This window comes from Lactuca virosa, chromosome 3 (assembly GCF_052849685.1).
Source record: "Lactuca virosa cultivar CGN04683 chromosome 3, Lactuca_virosa_CGN04683_v6, whole genome shotgun sequence".
NCBI lineage: Eukaryota > Viridiplantae > Streptophyta > Magnoliopsida > Asterales > Asteraceae > Lactuca > Lactuca virosa.
Genome location: NC_136428.1, coordinates 337,258,093 through 337,281,518, shown reverse-complemented (window position 1 = coordinate 337,281,518; position 23,426 = coordinate 337,258,093). Strand labels below are relative to the sequence as shown.

The following is a 23,426-nucleotide window of genomic DNA, read 5'->3' as shown; positions in this document are numbered from 1 at the left end:
CATCAGCTGTTGAAGCTTAATTATTGCAAATAATTAATTTCCAAATGTACCAAAATAATTAAGCTTCAACAGCTGATGCAAAGTTGCAATTAAGTGAACCAGATTATAGCTCATACTCTTGGTACTTGGGATTTTTTTGCATCTGTTTTATCACCCAACTTCAAGAATACCACCCTTATACACCACCAACACCCACCGCAACCATCTCCGACCATGCCTTCCCTACCAGGAAACACACCTGCTCAAGCACCACCATTCCAGCATCATTAAATTCCTACAACCATCACCACCTTATTCAACCAACAACACTACTTGCTGTCACCATCACCAAGCATCTCTATCGAGAGTCGAGACCCGCTCCTAGCCCGAACACCACCCACGTCGCACCATCACAAACCACCATAGCCGACTGGTTACAGATTACACCACCTTCCACCATCTTCCATCATCACCATTAAAACCAACTTAAAAAATCGAGAACAAACCACCAAAAACCACCTGCAAGTTCGAACCAATAAGAATAAAAAGAAGAGAAAGGTTGTCGATTTCTTGTCTGCAGAGGAAAACAAAAGGAAATAGTAAATATGAAACTGGTTTTGTGAGCCAAAGATAAATGTCATGTCATTGTTTTTTTTCTTTAATTAGTGTTTACCAGCAACAACACCCACCATTGTTAAGACTTACACAACACCAATAGAAACTCAAACCAAGTATACCCCATATAGATGTAAACGACATCCAAGGGCATAATGGTCATTACTCCAGATAAAAAATAGAAACCAAATAACACACCATGTTGTCAGGGTGTAACAACTCACCTACTTTCCCCGGTACTTTTTATTGCTACTAATAAAGTAAATATAACAGAACCCACAAAACATGGTCTGTACCAATTCGTCTGTCCACTCGTCTGGATTCACCGATAATATCTATGCCAACAACTTTATAATTAACCAAATAACAAAAAATTGATCCAAATCACCATTGGTTCCTACGGTTCCAAAAATCCAAATCATATCTGAAATAAAAAACGTAAAACTAAATGGGGCGAAGCTTCAAGTTGTTGCTCTTTTATTTCCATTTAAAAATCATATTTCAAGTTGTTGCTCTTTGATCCAACGCCCTGTGATTCTTCATTTTCAAGTTACCCCCAATGAATAACATCTTTTTAGTCCTCTAATAATTATTACCAATAAAAAATCTTAATTTGATCAACTTGGTACCCTGCAAGGCTAAGGAAAAAGGAAATTTTAATTTTTTTTAATCTTTGTATGATTGCATAAAAACATGTTTAAGGGACCAGTCAAGTTGATTCCCAATGTTTCTTCATTTGTCTCATCAACACAAGCTCAAAAGATTAACATTTGAATTAACAGTTATTCAAACATTCTATTGTACGCCCTCGTTTGGTAAATTTAAAAAAAAAAGTGCCTGTGTGTCTCCTAGTTTGGTACATATATCCCTCAATTAAATTTAAAAAGATAAGAAATGATTTCATGGTTATTCAAACAAGGAACTCATGGTTTCGCTTTATATATCCACATCATAAACATGACATTTTTCAAGTTGATATAAGAACTTACATAATCATCTATTCATGTTCTTGCTTGAAGTAACCTATAGCCCTTTTAGTTTCAAAAACTAAAGAATCAAAAACAAAACCTTGAATTTAGATGTTTTAATCAAAACAAATATGAATTAGTTTAGGCAGAGGAAATAATAACCTTCCTTTCATGTTTCCTCTTCGACCAAAAACAATGGCTAAGAGGTGTTTTTGAATGATTTGATTGCATTAGAGAGAGAATCATTCCCAGGGTATAGATTGTCGTGACTGGGGATCAAAGAATTGCAGAACATGACTGTAAGTATACTGGTAAATGGATTTGGTAGTGAAATGTACCTGCAATTAAAGATTTTAGGGCAAAATTGATAAGGAAAATGGTTTAAATGACAAAATAGATGACGAAATAAAGGAAGAAACATGCTTGGTTTCAAAGAGAATGAGAGAAGAAGAAAAGAATGAAGCGGTTGCAAGTGGTGACCGGAGATGATGACCGACAACCACCGATAGCGAATCTGAATAAAGCCACAATACAAGTTTTATTGGCAGTGTTCTATAGTTGTGTGAACGTTTGCTTCAAACGGTTGCATTTGTTAAGAAAGGCCATGGTTGTGGCGGCTTAGGGTTTGTAGAGAAGAAGACGACGATTGATGGTGGCTATGTTGGTGTTCGACAACAGTGAGAGTGATGACGGTGGCGTGTGTGCTAGATGGTGGTGGGGGAGAAGCGACCAGATTCTGCATAAGTGCAATGACCTAGGGTTTTGCAGAGGGTTTGAAATATTTGTTCCGTAACTTGGGGATGTTTTCAAATGCGAGTTTAGAGAGCATTTTTAATTATTTGGGGGTTATATCCGTAAAACAAGCGATAATTATATTGATTCATTTACAAGCATAATTGAATTGTACATGGTTTAATAGAAATTGTACCTCTTAAATTTCAAGAAATATCCAATATGCTTAATAATATAGTAAAGATAAAGATAAAGATAAAGATATATATATATATATATATATATATATATATATATATATATATATATATATATATATATATATATATATATATATATATATATAAAAGTCATTTTATAAAATGAATATATTAAAATTTTTCAAAATTTAAACCCTTTTCCTAATTTGCCAGGAAGGAGACGCAATTGCGTGCACACTCGAAATTCCCGGCGTTTCCAATTTCCATCATAAACTAATAAACCGTGTCTCACGGCCCATACCTTCATAAGTCAAAACCTAAAAATTCAGAGCATCTGGAAAGAGACAACAAGAAAAAAGAACGACGAAAGAAAGATTGGAAAGAGAAAAGTCTCTGCAAATGGGATTGTTGACTCTCTTTCCCTCAACCTCCTTATGTAATCGTAATCCATGGCGTATTCATCCAACACCTAGCAAAACAAACCCACCAACAACGCCTCCATTTATTAACATTTTGACTTTTTGCTCACCTCATTTTCCCCTTTTTATTAACACATTTCAACAAGCTTTTGTAAAACCCAATTGGGAAGATTCGTCTCAGAGGTATGCTGTTTTGTCCTTTAACATCATCTTTGATTAAATTGTTACTTTGTACCTGTTTTTAACTGATAATATTCTTGATTTTAATCGGGGATTCTATTTAACATCATCTTATACGGGTTTCTGTAGTTGAAAGTTTCAAGATTTCTTCGGTATCTATTTGAAAAATTATTTTTTCTGAATTTTTATTTAAGTTTGAAATTAAGTCCTGCCATTGATATAGCTTGAAAAAGATGATAATTTTCTGTGATTACATTATTTTTAAATTTGATTCTCGATTTGCAGACTTTGAAGATATTATCTTTTTTTTTTACTAAATCTACACATTTCGTCCATGGAGTTGAAAAAAATAAAAATAAAGAATTTGAAGATATCATCAATTGAATTATGGGAAGATTATCTTAAAAAAAATCTATCTTGTTAAATTTTTATTTTGTGAACTGGGTTTTATGTTTTGTTTAATTATGATTTCAAGTTACAGAATTTGAAGATTTTGTCATTTGAATTATCTAACAGAAAATGTCAAGATTTCTTTGGTGTCTTTTCTTAATTTAGCATCTTAAATTCTTATATAAGTTTGAAATTTAGGTCATGATTCATGAATTCTATTAACTAAATCACTAAACTTATTAGAACATCGAAATAAAGGTTTTTTTTTTCAAATTTTTGTGGGAAAGAACCCATGTCCTTCTACAGTAACAATTTACTTTCATTTATTCTGCATTATACTTCAGTTTATATCTTATCAAGCCATTGCACTTTGAAAATGTATCCAATAATTACATTGCACTTTCAATTTTCTTATTCTTATGAGGAAATTATACTTTAAAAAATCTACCTAACTAAAATTGCTTTGTATCTAGATGAAATGGCTATATACTCGATAGGTGTTCAAAAGTATAATGTTTTAATAGATAAAAAAAATGTAAATAAGTCTCCATGATAAACAAATCAATGAAAGCACGTTGCTTTTTCTTGCATTTAACCTTACAAAAAAAATTCATAGTTTTCGAGTGTTCTAATAAGTCAAAATTAATTATGTAAATCAAATTTCACAAACTTATCTGCAAAATTACGAAAGTATGGATTTTCTTTTTCCCAAAAGCCATTGATTGAACTTAAAAAAATGAAGCTTTTGTGGTTCGAGTCCCACTTTATTTTTTAGGATAATGACATACAAACCCTTAAGTTTGGCAGAAATGTATGGATTTACCCTTTTATGGATTTTAGGTTCACTAATACCAGATACTTGCAACTTTTTTTGCAATTTTACCATTTTGTGTATTTCTGGTTCATTAAAGCCCTTATATTTTACAAAAAATGTTCGGTTTTACCCTTTTTCTAGTTTCATAAAAGCCCTTAATGTTGTGTTTTATCAGTTAAATCTGCAAAAAGGGTAAAATCGATAAAAAAAAAGTTGAAAATGTTTGGTATTAGTGAACCTAAAATCCACAAAAGGGTAAATATGCACAAATTCTACCAAACTCAAGGGCTTTTTTTGTCATTATCCCTTATTTTTTTAACCTAATCATAACTTCAATTTACAGAAATTCAAGATTTTTTCATTCAAATCATGGGAAATTGTTGCATCACCTCAAGTAAGAACAAAAACCCAAAGAAGAAAAACAACAAACCAAACGCGTTCTCAGAATCTTATAGCATTAAACCACGAGCCGAAAATGGGATCAAATTTCAAGTATTAAAAGACGCAACAGGGCATAACATTTCACAAAATTACAATCTTGGACGTGAGTTAGGCAGGGGCGAATTTGGAACAACATATTTATGTACGGATGTGGAAACGGGTGAAAAATTCGCGTGCAAATCGATATCAAAAAAGAAGCTTAAAACATCGATAGATATTGAGGATGTGAAAAGGGAAGTTGAGATAATGAAGAAATTGCCAAAACATTCGAATATTGTGACATTAAAAGACACTTATGAAGATGATAATGCAGTTCATATAGTTATGGAATTGTGTGAAGGTGGAGAATTATTTGATAGGATTGTGGCAAGAGGACATTATACTGAAAGAGCTGCAGCTGCTATTATGAGAACAATTGTGGAAGTTGTTCAGGTAAATAAAAATTATTTGTTTATTATAATTTATTATAATTTATAGCATCTAAGAAAATATACACATTTCATTTTTGATCTTGAAGGAATGTGTAAAGTGCTTTTCGTTGTGGAAAAATGGATATTTTTCCATGAAAAGTTTCAAATGAAAATGAAAATATTGAAAATGTGTTTGGTTGATTCGGTTTTTAAATTTTTTCCAAGAAAATGAAAATTTTAGGGTTTGGTTGTGGAAAACTGTTTTCATTTTCTAAGAAAATGTTTTTAGAAAATAGAGTTGAGTTTTCATTTTCGGTTTTCAATGAAAATTTTAGAAAACACGTTTGGTTGGAAATGATGGAGTTTTCATTTTTCATTTTAGAAATTTGGAAAAGTTTGGAACACTGTAAAAATCACTTTTCTAATTTATATACAATTTGGAAACAAAAAATTTTCATTTTCTTGGAAAAATTTTGAAAACCGAATCAACCAAACGCATTTTCAAATTTTTCATTTTTATTTGAAAATTTTCATGGAAAACTAGAAAATTTTCCGCAACCAAACGCACTTTTAGGGTTTCCAAATTGTATGTAAATTAGAAAAGTGATTTTTTATAGTTTTCCAAAGTTCTCTAAAATTTTAAAATGGAAAATGAAAACTCCACTAACGTGTTTTTTAAAATTTTAATTGAATAGTGAAAATGAAAACTCAATTTCATTTTCTAAAAACATTTTCTATAAAAATGAAATTAGTTTTCCACAACCAAACGCACCCGTAGTGTTTGGTTTTATCAATGTTGCAACATGCCCATTTTTATTTATGTAATTCTTAATGACAGGAATCATTTTATAAAAAAAAAAAAAATCATGATTTCAATCAAATTATAATTTGTTTTCTAAGAATAACTTAAACATATGTTTTTCATAATAGTCTTAATAAAATAACCTTTCATTATGTTTCATTTTTTAATGTCCCAAATCAAAATTTCATCATTAATAATTAAATAATTTCTATACTAGAATTAAATCCACACATTGTATCTACATATAATAGAAAAAAAAAGTTATACAAAAATTCATTGCATTCCTACGTATCAACCAAACATCCGATCATGGAATGGAATAACCGATTCCAATCCTATGAAACACAATTTGTTTACTCTCCATTGACTTCAATTCCTATTCATTTTATTAGATATGTCACATGCATGGAGTCATGCATCGAGATCTTAAACCAGAGAATTTTCTTTTTGCAAATAAGAAAGAAACTGCTGCTCTAAAAACCATTGATTTTGGGCTATCGATCTTCTTTAAACCAGGTATTTAATATTTATGCTTAAAATGGAAATTGTTTCATATACTTTATGAATTTTTTTTTCTAAAAATATTTTTTATCAGGTGAAGTTTTTAAAGAGATAGTTGGAAGTCCATGGTATATGGCTCCAGAAGTTCTAAAACGAAATTATGGCCCTGAGGTTGATGTATGGAGTGCAGGGGTAATTTTGTACATTTTGCTTTGTGGTGTTCCTCCTTTTTGGGCAGGTGTGGTTCTCTATTTTTGCATTTTACAAGTTTTATTATTATTATTATTATTATTATTATTATTTTTTTTGAAGATTGTGAATTCCTTGGGATTTCGATGGAATGGAATTCAATTCCATTCCAATCCTTCGAATTATATTGAAATTACCAAAATACCCTGTTGTGCCAATTCATGGAATTCAATTCCCATAATTTCTTCCTTTCTTAAAATACCCAAAATACCCTTTTGAACGCTAAAATTTTACAATTAATCCCTTTCACCTCTCACCAATTCCATTCCGTTTCCTGCCAACCAACATATGAAAGATTACAATTCCTTCGAATTCCAGTTCCTTTAATCGATTCAAATTCCTTCATTCTGCAAACCAAATACATCATACATGATTACATGCAAAAGTGCTTACTCATAAATGATTCTAATATCATATAATTCACTTATATTTTCTCTTCAGAAACCGAACAAGGAGTAGCTGAAGCAATTATTAAATCAGTAATTGATTTCAAGAGAGATCCATGGCCTAAAGTTTCTGAAAATGCCAAAGATCTTGTCAAGAAAATGCTTAATCCTGATCCAAAGCTTCGCCTTACAGCTCAACAAGTTCTTGGTAATTTTTCCTTTTTCACCAAAATTGACTTAATGGGGACATGACTTAATCCACTAACCTATATATTGATTCTCCTTTATGACTTAATACGGAAAAAAAGAAAAAGAAAGGCTTTCCACATGAAGTCCTACTTTTCTCCAAAACTTTTTCTCAAATATTTTTAAAACATCATTTATCCAGATAAGGAAAAAGAAAGAAATATGGAGTTAATTATAGCTAGGGATAATGTCATAAAAACCCTTAGGTTTGCAAGTTTTTGTCGGTTTTACCCTTTTACGGATTTTAATTTCATTAAAACCGGATTTTTGCAACTTTTTTTTTTCAATTTTACCCCTGGTTTATGAAAGCCTTTACATTTGGTAGAAATGTTCGGTTTTACCTTTTTTTCTGATTCATAAAAGCCCTTAAGTTTTGCAGAAATGTTCAGTTTTACCGGATAAATTTGCAAAAAGGGTAAAATTGAAAAAAAAAACTTGCGAACTTAAGGGTTTTTATGTCATTTTCTCTTATAGTTATTGCTTTCACATTGTGATTTCAGAACACCCATGGTTATTCAATGCAAAATCGGCTCCAAATGTCTCATTGGGAGAGGTTGTGAGGTCAAGGCTTAAACAGTTTTCAGTGATGAACAAGCTCAAGAAACGAGCTTTGAGAGTAAGATTTCTTGAACTACTTTATTTACATAAAATCCATGTCATGTATACTTTTATATTCATATATTAGTATTTTTTTTATTAAATATATTGAATGTAATATGATGTATTATACATATGCAGGTGATAGCCGAACATTTATCGGTTGTTGAAGTGGCTGACATAAAGGAGACATTTGATATGATGGATACTGGAAAGAAAGGAAAGATAAATCTTGAAGAACTTAGAAATGGTTTATTCAAACTTGGTCAACTAATGAATGATGAAGATCTTCAAATATTAATGGAATCCGTGAGTTTTACTTTTATCATAAATTAATTCTTACGCATATAGTTTTCCACATGTCATGCAACAAGATTTTTTGTTCAACAACGTTAAATAAAGAAAATGCTTACACATCCTATTAGAAGTATGACTAAGGTGTTGTTACTTTTTTTTTTTTTTTTACTTAATGGACTTAATAGGGGCATACTTTTTAAGGGAAATTTTCGATAAAGTCCCAATATTTTGGGTCAGTTTACGATTTAATCCTAACATTTATTATTTGAATAGAAAAGTCCCGATTTTTTAACTTTATACGATAATCTGTCATTTTTTGTTGAAAAAAATAAGGACTGTTTCGTTAATTTGGGCAAAATATAAAATAATCGGGACTTTTTTGTTCAAAAAATAAATGTTGGGATTAAACCATAAACTGGCCCAAAATATTGGGACTTTTATCAGAGATTTCCCGCTTTTTAATGTGGTAATGTATATATGAGTGTTTCTTGTTGACTTAATGCAAAAAAAAAAAAAAAAAAAAAACGACTTAATAGAAAAGTAAGGGAAAAGTGATTTTCCCCATTAAGTCCTAACTTTTTACAAATTTACCCATGGTTGTCATCATTCTCTCAAATATTTTTTAAACATCTTTTGTCCATACAATTTGTTTGTTTTATTTTGACTTTAGGGTTAATCTTATACAAGACCTTATATTTTGTGTTTTTTTTTTATTAAACCTCAATTTTATTTTTATTCTGAAAATGACCTTGTATTTTTCATTTTTTTCCAAATAAACCCTAAACTTTGTCTTTTTTTTTTTCCAAAAAAAAAACCCCTCAACTTTTTTAGTTTTTTCCCAAAAAACCCTCACATTTCACAAGTTTTTTCGGAAAAAAAATGACTAAAAGGGCCGGATTGAAAAAATTGAAAAAATGCAAGGTATTTTTCAGGAAAAAAATAAAGTTGAGGTTTAATCCGGAAAAAAACACAAAATATAAGGGTTTTTTTTTTTATGAGATTAACCCTTGTCTTTATGGATCATGAATAAAGAACGACTTAATAGAGAATTCTAGAAAAAGAGGCTTTTCTCATTAAGTTCTAACTTTTCACAAATATCTTTTAAATATCATTTATTGATAACAACACTTCCAATATTTTTATAATTTCACAGGTTGATGTTGATGGAGATGGAGCCCTAAATTATGGAGAGTTTGTAGCTGTGAATGTTCATCTAAAAAGAATGGCAAATGATGAACACTTACACAAAGCCTTTTCTTTTTTTGATCAAAATCAAAATGGTTATATAGAGTTTGAAGAATTGCGTCATGCATTGAGTGATGATGAAAATGTTCAAGATACTGAAGGAGTAATCAATGCAATAATGCATGATGTTGACACTGATAAGGTTAGTTCCCCAAATCACCCACTTTATCAATTTTATATGGTGGAATGACTACTTTACCCTTTTGGATTTACTCACATAATTTGTTAGATACTTATCAATAAAGGGTCGAAAGTGTTTTACACAAGATATTTGTATAAACTATAAAATCTCGTTGTGATCTTTAAAATGAGTTCATTTTTTAATACTTAATTGGTAATTGTTGTTAATAAGCATGATCTTTAAATTAACTTTTGTTAAATAATTAAGAAAACATAGATAATGTAAAAGATGCATAACCAACAAAAAGAAATTAACTAAGCTATAATAATGATTAAAAATAAATATATTACAACTTTAACTACTATTAAGCAAAAATAATTACCATTATGTGTTATAAAGATGCTTATTGTGAACTTCATAACACACTTATTAAACATTTATGAGAGAAATATGATAATTTAGATGAGAAAGTGGTAAAACATTTAGTAAAATATTAATATTTGTTGTATATGAATTTTTTTTTGTTGAAATAAACAATAATATTAAGTATATAGTATTTCCAATTATTAACGATCTTATTATGTAGTCATTTATTTATGATTTAAATGTAAAACAATCTGATCTAATTATTTATGATTTGGAAAAGCATACAAGAAGTTGTAAGAAAACTGATTATTGAGATAAATGTAAAATTACCAACCTATCCCCATCTTTAACCAAATGATTTTTTTTAATTACTTAGAGTAAATTACACGAATGGTCCCTATGGTTTGGGGTAATTTTTACGTTTGGTCCCTAACTTATTTTTTTAACTCTGAAGGTCCCTACAGTTTGTTTTTGTTGTGTGCTTGGTCCTTGTCTTGCCTAAAAAGACTATTTTGCCATTGATTTTTTAATTTCTTTAAAAAAAATGGGGTAGATAAGGTATAGTAAAGTGAGGTGAAAGTGGGGTTGGGGGTGTGTTTATTTAAATAAATTAAAAAATCAATGGCAAAATAGTCTTTTTAGGCAAGACAGGGACCAAGCGCGCAACAAAAACAAACAATAGGGACCTTTCGAGTTAAAAAAAATAAGTTAGGGACCAAATGTGCAAATTACCCCAAACCGTGTAATTTACTCTATTACTTAACACCCCCGAATGTCACTCAAAACACATGTAAAATCACCTATCTATCCCCATCTTTTTTTCTTCTAATTGTTTTGATAAATTTGTCTAATCTTTTTTTTTTCCCTAATGCATCAGGATGGACGCATCAGTTATGATGAGTTTGCTGCTATGATGAAAGCTGGAACAGACTGGAGGAAAGCCTCAAGGCAATATTCAAGAGAACGTTTTAATAATCTTAGTTTGAAGTTGGTAAAAGATGGTTCATTACAATTAGCTAATGAGTGAGAAGATGAATAAATAAAATGGTAACATTTATCTAACAAAAAGAAGCTAATTTTACACGAATGCAAAACTTCAATAGAGATTTTGCATTTGAGCAACTCGAGGAAATACAAATCCGCATACAAAGACCTTTTGTGATTTAACAAAGGCGTGAAGTTTTGGTGAATTGGAGTATATGTTAAGGGTATCTACCATGACGATAACTTCATTGATGTGTATAGGAGATCTTGATTGATTTGAGATTATGGTTGATATGTATTTTTTATATCTGCACAGTTTGGTCCACCTCTTCTTCTGCTGATGTGGTCCATAGACTATAGATTCTTTACCTATTAAAATACAAACACATTAGTGTTCTTAACAGTTTTCTTGTACTTAAATTCTTGATACATTCCTATAACATAATTTTTAAAGATAATAAAGTTGTAATGAAATAATGATTGTGGTTTATGGGTTTGTTTAGTGTGCTCGACATTTTTTTTGTTGCTTAAATTCATAGTACGTTTCTATAATGTGTTTGTTTACCACTTGATGATGTTGGAAAATTAATAGGATTAAAAGGTAGGAGTATATTTGATTTCTTAAATATGCAGAATCCATTAATTCTTTCTTAATCTCATCTTTTGATTTTGACACTTGCCTTAATCTAACGATTAGGAATATTAGTAAGATTAAGGTAGGAGTGTATTTAAAATGTTTTATGTAAATTACCTTGTTTGGTAAATTCTAGAATTACCAACTTGTTCGTCTCCATTCTCACAAGAAATTACGGTTGTAAGTTTTGACATAGGTTAGCTTTAAAAACCATGAGTTGGATCTGAGCAGAGTCTTCAAGTAGGATATGAGTTGACTTGAGTCGAGAGATCAAATTATTCATTTGGAACATAATTAGAGCTATAGAAAGCTTTTAAATGAATATGAGTTATTTTCACAAGGAAGATGAAAATGAAGTATTTCCAATCATGAATAATTCACAATCACAACCTAAATTCTCAACACGAGAAATCATTACAAAAATTCTCAACTATGTTAGGTGACATTGATGCAAATGTCATGTTTGTTACATAGGACACGATACAAACACAGCTCCATGCTGTGTTTGGTGTGCATTGGACTGAGACTCGAGTGAATGTGACAAAATTGTAATTTTCTTTTTCCACCTAAAAAGGTGGAACAAGGTAGGATGGTGACTCACTATCGATCTCCTGTATGTACAAAAGACATGAATACCCTCGTCCTCATTATCGTACATAGCCCTAGAACACTTTTTCACTCTCATCCGAAAGTATCACCAATAAATACCCCTCGGGTATTCCAAGGCCGTTTCTCAAACGACTTACCAATGATGCTTCGTTTTTCGATTATTGACCCATCTTCGCTTGCATATTCGGGAAAGTAATCGAGAAATGTTTTGTTCCCAAGATCGTTAACTCCACTAAAGAGGAACATCTTTACCACATCCTACATATCATTTGGAAAAAAAAAAGAGCTCAAACTAGTCCTTCGAAAAATTGACCTCAAAAGTCGAAGCATAATAGTTTACATTGAGTTGGGTAAATGAAGATTGATACCTTTGCATGAGTCTCCCCGATTAATCGTTTGAGAACATGGAAACCTGGATCCTAATTGTAGCAACAAGGACATTATAAAAAACCACGGTTGTAAAATGTTGGGGTGCAATTGATAAACGGGACTGGACAATATTTCTAGGGCTATTTTCGATAACGAGGATGAGGAGGGCATTCACGTCTTTTGTACAAACGAGAGATCAAGAGCGAGTGTCTATCCCGCCTTGTTCCACCTTTTAGCATTGAGACAAATATTTCAGATTTTGTCCCATTGACATCAGTCCCAATACAAATGCAAGACAAGGGCAGTACAAGTACGTCATGTTTTTTCCTGTCCTGCTAACAAACGGGACGTAACGCCCCGCTTCACGTAGGACAGGACAAGAAAAATTTGGTTGCACTGCATTTGGCATGCATTGGATTGGGACTGATCTCAATGAGACAAAATTTGAAATTTTTGTCTCAACACAAAAAGGTGGAACAAGGTGGGATAGAGACTCACACTCGATCTCTCATTTGTGCAAAAGACAAGAATGTCCTCCTCATCCTCGTCATCGAAAATAGCCCTAGAAATATTGTCCAATCTTTTATAACAAACACAACACAAGATTGTGTATATATCTATAACATTTCATAGCCATAATAAGCAAATATATGCTTTAAAATATACTCCCTCCGTGCCAAAATTATTGTCCACCTTACTATTTTAGTTTGTCCCAAAATTATTGTCCACTACCAAAAGTAGATATACACTTTTACCATATTACCCCTAATATTTAATAAAGTAAACTTGAATAATTACAAACGCACATTTCTCATTGGTTTTAGAAAAGGGCAAGAGGATCATTTTACTCAAAAAGACAAAACTAATGATTGCTTTTCTTAATCTATGTGTTTTTTGTCTGTGGACAATAATTTTGAGACGGAGGGAGTAATATAAGAAAAATGACACACCTTTTGGGCTCTCCAAGTTAGATACCGATGTTGTGCTTCAAGATTCAAGCTTATTTGAGAATGATCGGTCTCCTCTATTGCATGATCCATCAAATTGAGCCATGCCTAACAATTCATTATAATAAGTTAAAAACTCAAAAAAACAATAATAAACAAATATTGTGGTTTTCATTATTTACACTATGGGATAAAACACACACACACAGTGGATACCTTGTAGTAATCTTTGAAAGCGGAAAACAATATATTGTGGTTTTCTTGGCTTGAAGAAAACTTTGTCCATATGACGATCGGTGAAAAGAATTTCAACGATTCACTAGTGAGTTTTCCCCCCCATGGCAAAAGCTGCATGTAATCTGATAATTTTAAAGGTCTGTTTGAGACATGACATGACACAACAGGTTGTACTACATTTCACATGCATTGACATGGCACCGATGTCGATAGGACATAAAGTGTAATTTTTTTGTCCTACCTAAAAAAGTGGGACAGAGACTCACTCTATCTCTCCTATGTGCAAAAGACGAAAATGCCCTCCTGATAAAAAAAATAGCCCTGAAAGTTTGTCCAGTCCAATGTAACAAACACAGCTTAAAGAAGCTGAAAGTCAACACACCTCAGAGTACTTGACACCAAGAGGAATCAAGTTTTTATAATACTTCTCTTTGTAATGTGTTTCATTGATGACATCATGCAACGGATTGAGGTCCCTGTATGTGATTAGGATCGTGTGACAACCAAAAATATTTACAAAAATGCCATGAATGACATATAAATAACCAACAATGCATATTAACATGGAGAAAAAGATTAAAAATGTAATCATGTTTTATAAAATTTTAGAATAGAGACTTACAGTACAACTATATTTATATTGGCAGAGGTGAAAAAATTTGCACAAAAGATTGGGAGGTCAAATTCTGCTTCTGGGAATACAGCAAAATCTAGCACCTGCATGTGGAGTAGAAACTATAAAGTAATCCATGATAAAGATTGAATTATAAAATATAAAGTCCAGCTTTATAGATTAGATTTGCTTTGAATTTAGTAAAATAAATTTTAACATTCAAAATTGCTCTGTATTTGGGACATTGCTATAGATAGGTAGATTTTAAAAGTACAATGTTGTAATAATCAAAAATGAAAATACAATGCTATAATAATAAACAAATTGTTATTTATTACATTTAACACTTTGGAATTTACCTGCATACCCTCACTTGTTTCTATAGAAAGGCTGCGAAGTAGCCTAATTTTGGGAGCTTGAAAGGAACACATCTTAAGCTCTGTTTTCCCATCCAGTGATTTCAAGGTGCTGAAATCCTCCTGTTAGGAAATATGAAAAGGGACTAAATGTAAAAAATAGTCATGAACTTTCATTTATTTGTGTATTATAACAAAACTGATAACTGATTTCAATAGTAGAAGCAGAGTGATTGAAGTGTTCATCAACAATCTGAAGCAGATATAAACTGAAAGATATGTATTGCCTTCTTTTCTTATTTTCTTTCTCTATCAATTTCCAACACTCCATTTATGTTCATTTGCATAAGCTTTTATATTTTTTGAGCAAATTTATAATTTTACATGGATGTTAAGTGTTCGATAAAATGCCTCAGTGAAATACTTTTTTGAATTGAAGGCCACACTTTGTTGATATTGCAGTATAGTTGTGAGTTGTCACAACTACTTTGATCCTACTGTTAGTGCATAAAACATGTCATATACAAGATATGTAAGTACATATTATACTCAACTAAAGCCAATTAAATTAATACCTGTCATTTCCTTTTGTTGTTGTTATTAAATGGAACAAATGGTATTTTTGCTGGAATTATTTATTTTATGGTATATATAACATATAATATAGGAGATTTGCAATCACATGTTCTACTTTACCAAGTATACATGACACTTGACTAATGCAAAACTAATTTTTTTTAAATCTTTAATATTATGTTATTGAAGTATACCATGACTTTAAGCAACCAGAAGCAAATGATAAAATTGTGAAATAAACCTAAAATAGTGGTGAAATTTGTCTTTGATTCTAAAGTTCATATAGTCCAAAGTAGAATCCTTGTTTTCCTCACTATAAAATTACTCTTTTCTTCAAATTAGGATTCAAAGAAAAACCTAATTCGTCTAAGCATAAAATACAAAAGAAATATATCCTTTCCGAAGAACGTGCTTCATCAGTCTAATTTCAGACACTTAATTAATATTATACACTATTCTCGTTGAGTGATTATGTTCATAACGAATAAAAACCAGTGAAAAACTGCAATTGCAACTATCAACAGCATTCAATTCGTGCGTCTCAGAATGGAATCGAAAGCGATAATTACCTGCAACGAAGAAGGAATCAGGTCTGAAGTTGAGAGTTTGGTTTCATCCAAAGCATATTGAATGAATTTTTGGTAGGAAAAGGATGATGCGACTTTCATTGAACAGGAGAATCTCGTGTTTTTGGTCCTCGATAACAATGGATAAGGTTTAATGGCTGTTGAGATGATACTGGACGACGATAAGGTCTCCATTGTTGAAGGAGCGTGTAAAATGAAAGCTTTTCAGGTGAAGAATTATCAGCTACTGGTCGGAAAAATTCTCCACGAAAGGTCGGTTGTCGTCGTCATATTTGTGTGATGTGTTGGCCGTGTGTGGACAGCAAGCAGGAAAACTGGGAGGTAGCTGCACTAGTCTCTGGTTCGTGAATGTTGTCGCGTCTTCTGTTTTACTTTACCTTTTTAAGAAAATCATTTTACACGGTAAGCAAGCAGTCATTTTTATTTTTGGATATGATTTATTTTATTAAATTGATGTTTGTTTTTCAATAAATAATAGGAAAGTGGTAGAAATTTTTAATATTTTTGAAAAAGTTTCAACTTCATCATAATTTTTTTTTAATATAAACGTTTTGATTATTTTATTTTGGTTTAAATTAACAAAAAAGTATATATTTTTTTCTTTTAACAGGAAATGACATATTATCTTGTAAAATGAAATAATCAGAACTTTTATGTTCCGAAAAAAAAAAAAAATTAGGATTAAGGTGTAACTTTTCCGAAAATATTTGGATTTTTTTGACAATTTCCGTAAATAATAAAGTAAACTTTAGAGATAGTCGTTATTGTTCAAAATTGTAATTATGGTCCTTTGTCGAAATTTTTTATAGATTGCATCGTTATAGTGTAACGTCCGGTTTCTGATATGTATTTAAAATCATAATTTATTCATTTTTGTATAGAAACTCGACAAGTTGGAGGCCCCAAACTCGTCGAGTAGAGATGGATTGGGACGCGGGTTAAGAAGTCTACTCGACGAGTTGAGTAGCCTCAACTCGACAAGTAGGCTGCCAGAATGAAACTCTAATTTTTAGGGTTATTGCACCCTATTTAAACACATTAACCCCCATAAGCTGGCCTCATTTCCAGCCTCCATTGTCCCAAACCCTAGCCTCGAAACCCTAATTCACTTTTGAGAGTTTTAAGCCAACTTTTATGCATTCTTTGTGATTTTAAGAAGAAGATACTTGGAGAAGGAGCAAGGACGTGTAGGAGGAGAGTAGATCTAGAAGTTGGGCTCCATTTCTGGTTCATCTGAGGTATAAAGCTCCTACCTTGTCTATAGCATGCTTAGATCTAGTTTTAGAATGCTTTCTTCATGTTTTGGTCCAAGTATGTTGGTTTTTGGGGATTTGGACGTCCCATGTGGGAAAACCCTTCAGATCTAGGGTCTTGAGGGGACTTCATGGCATAAAGGTGCCAACTTTATGGCCGTGGGAGTCCCATGTAACTTTTAGACCATCTTTTTGGTCTTTTGAGCCAAGTAGTGTTGGATTAGGTGTCTAAGCCCACAACTATAATTGGTATGTACTTGACCCGAGAGCAACATGGTCCATTTCGGGTTGCCTTCATCAGAACAATTTGATAGGATGGATATTTGAGAAATAGGTTATTTGTGATTTATTTATATATTATAAGAATAATATATTAATTGAGAAATCATATTATTTAATTGGTATTGATCAAGAATTAATTTGAAATTAATTTAGTGATCAAAAGATACTAATTAAATTTACAAGGACTGATTATGTAAATCAGTGATATTTATAGTTTGGGCTAATGATCCATGTTGATTAGGAATGGACTAAATATTTGTGAGAGTCCATGAAGAGTTAGTCCATAAGGCTAATAAGTTACTGGATTAAAAGCCCAAGTGAATTAGGGTTTACAAGTTGAGACCCTAGGAATTCCAAACTATAAATAAAGCCCTTAGCTTGCTAAAATCGGCCCTAAGCCTCCTATGGTTAAACCCTAGCCGATTTTGAGCTTTCTAACCTCTCTCTCATCATCTTCCACTTGTTCATGGTGTTTGTGACTTGTTTGAGGCATCACACTTGGGGTGCTAAGCTCTTAAAGGCCATGTTCGACAAGCTACAACAAAGAGGTAATCTTCCAACTAGTTTTTATGTTGTGTATCTTCATTTGTATGCTAGTTATATGTTTCATGCTTTGGATGATTTTGTTGCATGTATAATTAGAGAAAACTTAGATCCAGGGCATTAGGGTTGTATGTGCACCATAGGATGTTATAGTACATAAAACCCAACAAGTAGATCATGCATGCAAGTAAAGATAGGAACTTTACGTGACCAAATCGTCCCCAGAGTCCAGATTTATGACCTCATGGTCTATCTTGAAGTTTTGATAGTTTTTGGAGTTGGATCTAATCAATTTTGAGTTAGGGTTAGAACTCATTTCTTCTAAGATGGGTTTTCATGGGTAAAGTTGGAAACTTTACCCTCCTAGGTGTGTTTCCGACCCAGATCTGGAATATGGGACTTAGATTCGACAAATGATGGCTTAATACATTAAGAAAGCTTAATAGACTGAACAACTCGACGAGTTGGGTCGAAGTGTCTCGATTCTGTTAAAAGGAAGAACTCGACGAGTTCAAGGATGGACTCAACGGGTTGATTTGAGAAGTCCCAATTTTGTTAATAGGGAGGAACTCGACGAGTTCATGAAAGAACTCGACGAGTTGGATCGCGATTTCAGGGTTTTATGATTTATGGAACTCGGCGAGTTGAAGGGCCAACTCGGCGAGTTGAGTCAACTCGAAATGTTGACTTTGACCAGAATGTTGACGTTGACTTTGACTAAAGGTGACCCTTAAGCGGTTATGAGTATGAAAGGGGAATTAAGGGAATCTTTTATGTGTAGGGACTGAGTTGGGTTGATTTCAGAGCCGAAGATTTTTCAGCCACTTTACAGCATTCGAGGTGAGTTACCTTCCCGGTAGAAGTGGGTCGAAGGCACCAATGTCGGCCCACTAGTACTTGTTTATAGGTAGATGATTGTATTTGTGATAATTGTTTGGTATGCCACTATCTGTTATGCTTTATGTGCTAGTATGCAATGATGATAGGTGATAGTGGTAGTGGTAGGGGTGAAATAGTCCCCATAGCCGGTCGAAGGACCGAAGGGGTAGGCCAGCACCCAGATATGATAGGCAGTATGTGATTATGCGTTTATAGGCTAGGATGCTATGTGGCAGTGGTAGGGGTGAAATAGTCCTCGTAACCGGTTGAAAGAGACCGAAGGGGTAGGCCATCACCCAGATATGCTAGGAAGTTACCGGTTGAAAGAGACCGAAGGGGTAGGCCAACACCCAGATATGCTTAACGGTTACCGGTTGAAAGAGACCGAAGGGGTAGGCCAGCACCCAGATATGTTTGGAAGTATGTTATTATATGGTATAATGGGGGAACTCACTAAGATTTGTGCTTACGGTTTTCAGTTTTGGTTTCAGGTACTTCTTCTTCAAAAAGAAAGGAGTCGGCATGATTGCAGCACATCACACCATGATTTTCGCACACGAGATCTTTGGGAGTTGTACTCTGATGATGTTTTATCATGATATGTTTTGACTATTGATACATTGATTTTGATATGAGTTGACACTATGGATGTTTTCAGACAAATGGTTTTATAATTATTAAATTAAAAATGAAATTTTTAGTCTTAAATTTTGGGGTGTTACATGTAGTTTTAACAAATTACGGTGTATGTCCCTATCCATTAAAAAAAAGACAAAAAGACTAGTTTACTCTTATTAATATCGTTAAGTTTTTTATTTTCTTTATTTACAACAAATAATAATAATAATAATAATATGGGTCTTACTACCACCCTTATCTTTTCCGTCTATCTTCCAATTAATCATGTTCATCTTCTCGATCATCTCATCTTTTGTCAGCATCACACTCACGAGTAGAAATCATTGCCTCCTGCACCCTCTACAATGTTTCCCCTCCTTCACCACAAGCCTTTTTCGTCTCCTTTGTCGCCACTACCACTACCCACCCACTCTTCATTCATCCCTTTTATCTTCGATTCAAGTTCCTATCTTCCTCTATTTTGTATTATCATTATCATCTGTCTGGTTTGAAATTAAGAACAAGGGCACATGTTTTATATACTTCGTTTTCAGATCTGATTTTGGATTTCTTATACGACTATGCTCAATAGAAATTTCACTGATTTTGTTTTTGAGAGAACAAAATGATCTGATGCGTAGGGACAAGGTTTGAAAACTCAAACCTTGAGTGAATGCTTAAGATCAATGTCTGCTTACTAATAAATGTTCTAGTCAAGCCTAGATAGACCAGTCAAGTCTGAGTTAATGCATTCAACAAATAAGCAAGCCATAAATGAAGAATGAGAATAAAGATCAAGGTAAAGATAATAAATGAAGAACAAGAAGAATGTTTGAGAGAATATTCAGAAAGATGAAGTAACCTGGATATTGCTAAAAGTGAGTGAGAAATGATCCGTCGTTGATTTAACATTGAAAGCTCCTATAAATAGGAGTACATGAAACATAGTACTAACCAATTACAATAAAAGGACTGGATAAAAGAGTTACACACCTGACACTCTGAATACCCGTGTTTGACAAATAAAGCTAAGTCCTATGACATGTTAAATCAAACAAAAGACAAATTACATTAAATGCACTAAGAAAAAATATTGATCTCGGAACAACAAACATTCCGGTCATAAACATCCATTCCGGAATGCCTTCACTCTCGATCTCCTTATCACCAACATATCTTCAAGTTCGGACATAAACAGATTCCGGACCAATCTTTACTTCAGAATGACATTGGGACTTAGGATTGCTAAAGGTTCACTTTCAGGTTCCAACAATCTCCCCTAAGTGAACTTAGCAATCAAGTCATCTAGATAGCTTCTTCCTTGATGAATGTGTAGGCTCTGAACAACCATTATCGGACTTCAATATACCATGACAGCTGATTCACAAACTTTGTTTTAATATGTTCCGGAGCTTCAGTTTTGGTCGCACGGCTGATGAACTTTTTGAGTGCTTTTGTAGGAACCAGGTGTTTGTCAAGGACTCGGAAAAAGTCCTTCTTGTTTTTCTTCTTGGTCTTGTACACAAACCCTAGAACCAGATCATCAATAGGGCCTTCGGCTAACAGTTCAGCTTCCGGAAGCACATACTCTATCTTGGCAACAAAATCTTCGGTTCCGAATAGATGAGCCAACTCGTAGTCTCGTCTACAAAATTCTGCAACATAGTGTTTGAGGAAGCTCAGAGCAGCATGGTAAGCACCCATACTGATATCATCTTTTTGAAGTCCTCGGAAGTGAGAAGCTAAAGTAAGAATGCCGTTCGGATTCATCGACGGGAAGTCAACATCAGTGATGGTTTGATAAGATGGTTTGTTTCTGATAACATGGTATCGGAAGAGTGGACAGTTAAGGTCAAACTTGGTGAGGACCTTTCTTCTGTACCCATAAATTTTGGTAATCTTCTTCCTCGTCCATACTTCCTTAAGAGGAAGTGCATTCTTGTCATAGAAAGTTTTAAGCCTTTCGCGCTCTGCCCGGATGGTGACCTTTGGATTTTCATTGGGATGGAGAGGATCAAACTTGATGTAAAATTTGCTGAAAGGAGAGAGAGGAAGATCAAGTTGTTCAAAATCATCGGAAGGAATGTCGTAGTACATAAAGTGTACTAAATCGACATCCTTAAGAATGCCTTCACGGAAGAGAGGAGAAATGCCACGCATTGGATTAAGATTGTCTTTGAGCACTTGGATCCGGATGCTGTCCTCTAAAGCCTTGTTAATTTCTTCCTGAGACCATCCAAGTTCTCGCTTTGGTGGAGGTCCGGATTCCGTGATAGGCTTCTTGCCTTTGTCTTTGCTTTTGTTTAGGACTGAGATTACATGCAGCATGTTCTCATCCACAGAGACCTTGGGAGGGGAGGATGCAAGAGGTTCTTCCGGAATGTCATCTGGAGTCCGGAGAGGAGAACCTTCATCAATTGGAGTGATTTTTGGTTCCGGAATAGGTGGTAACATGGAAGGAGTGGCTCGGACGGCTTGAGCAGTGAGGAAGGATTTGGCCTTAGCCATTTGAATACCTCTTTGAAGAACATCCGGTAAAGAAGATGGCCACGAAACTGCTGACCAAATTTGTTTCTCTTCCTCGGTCATTTGCTTAGGAAAAAGCTTTCGAGGAGCTCCAATAGCCAAAACTCCCTTGGTGACATATTTCTCTTCATCACTGTCTTCATCATCATCAGAGTTGTTTCTTAGAAATCCGGAAACAACTTGGACTTCATCATCGAAATTAAGATCTTCATCTCGGAGTTGAAAAACCGAGGCAGGATTCCATGGTTGACTTGGACCTTTTCCCCCTCTTGCATCGGTGGCTTTCGAAACCAGTGCAAGTAGCAATGAGTCCTTTAGATCATCAAACTTGGTAAACACCTTTTGAATACCGGTGTTGAGTTGACGAGTAAGAGCATCATATGCTTCGGAAGTGGGTGCTTGGGAGGAGAGATGATCAAATAGATGTCCAAGGATAGCAAGCATCTCATCAAACTTGCGATTCAGAACATCAACAAGGTTCCAAGTGGATCGAAGCAATTTGATGAGAACTTGTTGGATGATTAGGTTCATTTCGTCCTTCTTTTTAATCTCATTCTCCAACCTTTGAATCTGTTTCTCATGGTGAACATGGGGCTGCTTGATAAGATCGTTGGTAGCAGCAACCAAGTCGTCATGGAATTTGAGCATTGTGGTGATGGTGTCAAGATAGTGCTCAACTGAAGCATTATACTTCGCTTCAACTTCTTCGATCGAATGCTTGAGCCGGATGGAGATCAGTTGATCTAATTGAGCTTCTCTTTCAGCAACGGAGGGTCCAGACTGATTTGATGAGGACTGGAGAATGGCGTCAAGCTTGGAGTCCAGTACGGACACCTTTGTATTAATCTTGGAGTTGAGCTAGGCTACGGAAGTTTCAAGAGTGGTAACTGTCACACCCCAAAATCAGAATGGCGGAAACGTTCTGGGGTGGAGGATGTCATGTATAGCATCACAACCAATGTATAATAGCAATTATAGCAACGCAACCATTACATTGAATACTTAAATAAAATGTTTACATCAACTTGCAAATTGTTAGAAACTTGTTTGAATAACATCATATAGTTTGTATAAATATAAACATTAAACTCTTAATGCTCCAACTCCTCAAAAACCCAGCAGGTACCTGTCTACTGATTTCCTGAGAATACAAGCCGTTTGAAAATATCAGCATAAAGCTGGTGAGTTCATAAGTCGTAGTTTATAATGAAAACTTGTTGATGAGCTAGCAAAAATATTTGTATAGTTTCAAGAAAATCCGATATCTTCTTTAGTGAAAACGTAGTGTTATCAGTTCTGTAATAAACCATGAATATCTGTATGTTTCCAAGAAAATCCGATATTTTCTTTAGTGAAAATGCAGCGTTATTGATTCCATATAAAACCATGAATGTTCGTTACTGAAAACTGTAGTGATATGCGAAAATACTTCCTCATGTGACTAGCTAAAGCTTA

The 23,426-nt window shown here is 33.5% G+C and overlaps 2 protein-coding genes across 2 annotated transcripts; one reads left to right on the top strand and one right to left on the bottom strand.

Moving 5' to 3' along the window:
• The first annotated feature begins 2,799 nt into the window (after positions 1-2,799).
• Positions 2,800-11,356, top strand: LOC145167455 (calcium-dependent protein kinase 7-like). The gene is made up of 9 exons (XM_079086666.1): positions 2,800-3,096; positions 4,641-5,170; positions 6,343-6,466; positions 6,546-6,689; positions 7,142-7,294; positions 7,833-7,948; positions 8,071-8,238; positions 9,380-9,613; positions 10,836-11,356. The coding sequence occupies exons 2-9, from the start codon at positions 4,667-4,669 to the stop codon at positions 10,983-10,985; spliced, it is 1,593 nt and encodes a 530-aa protein (XP_078942792.1). The 5' UTR covers positions 2,800-3,096; positions 4,641-4,666; the 3' UTR covers positions 10,986-11,356.
• A 566-nt stretch (positions 11,357-11,922) lies between these two features.
• On the bottom strand, positions 11,923-16,242 carry HY2 (phytochromobilin:ferredoxin oxidoreductase, chloroplast / phytochromobilin synthase (HY2)). Its single transcript, XM_079086667.1, has 8 exons — positions 15,853-16,242; positions 14,711-14,830; positions 14,361-14,455; positions 14,121-14,214; positions 13,718-13,849; positions 13,505-13,609; positions 12,554-12,604; positions 11,923-12,443 (listed from the first exon to the last, which is right to left on the bottom strand). Exons 1-8 carry the CDS (start codon positions 16,042-16,044, stop codon positions 12,258-12,260), a joined length of 975 nt encoding a protein of 324 aa, XP_078942793.1. The 5' UTR covers positions 16,045-16,242; the 3' UTR covers positions 11,923-12,257.
• Between the last annotated feature and the right edge of the window lie 7,184 nt (positions 16,243-23,426).

Coding starts and splice junctions, on each gene's coding strand:
- LOC145167455 (XM_079086666.1), top strand. CDS start 4,667: ATGGGAAATTGTTGCATCACCTCAAGTAAGAACAAAAACCCAAAGAAG. Junction 5,171..6,342: donor CAATTGTGGAAGTTGTTCAG/GTAAATAAAAAT, acceptor TCATTTTATTAG/ATATGTCACATGCATGGAGT. Junction 6,690..7,141: donor TGTTCCTCCTTTTTGGGCAG/GTGTGGTTCTCT, acceptor TTTTCTCTTCAG/AAACCGAACAAGGAGTAGCT.
- HY2 (XM_079086667.1), bottom strand. CDS start 16,044: ATGGAGACCTTATCGTCGTCCAGTATCATCTCAACAGCCATTAAACCT. Junction 13,610..13,717: donor CTTTCAAAGATTACTACAAG/GTATCCACTGTG, acceptor ATGAATTGTTAG/GCATGGCTCAATTTGATGGA. Junction 12,444..12,553: donor TCGGGGAGACTCATGCAAAG/GTATCAATCTTC, acceptor AATGATATGTAG/GATGTGGTAAAGATGTTCCT.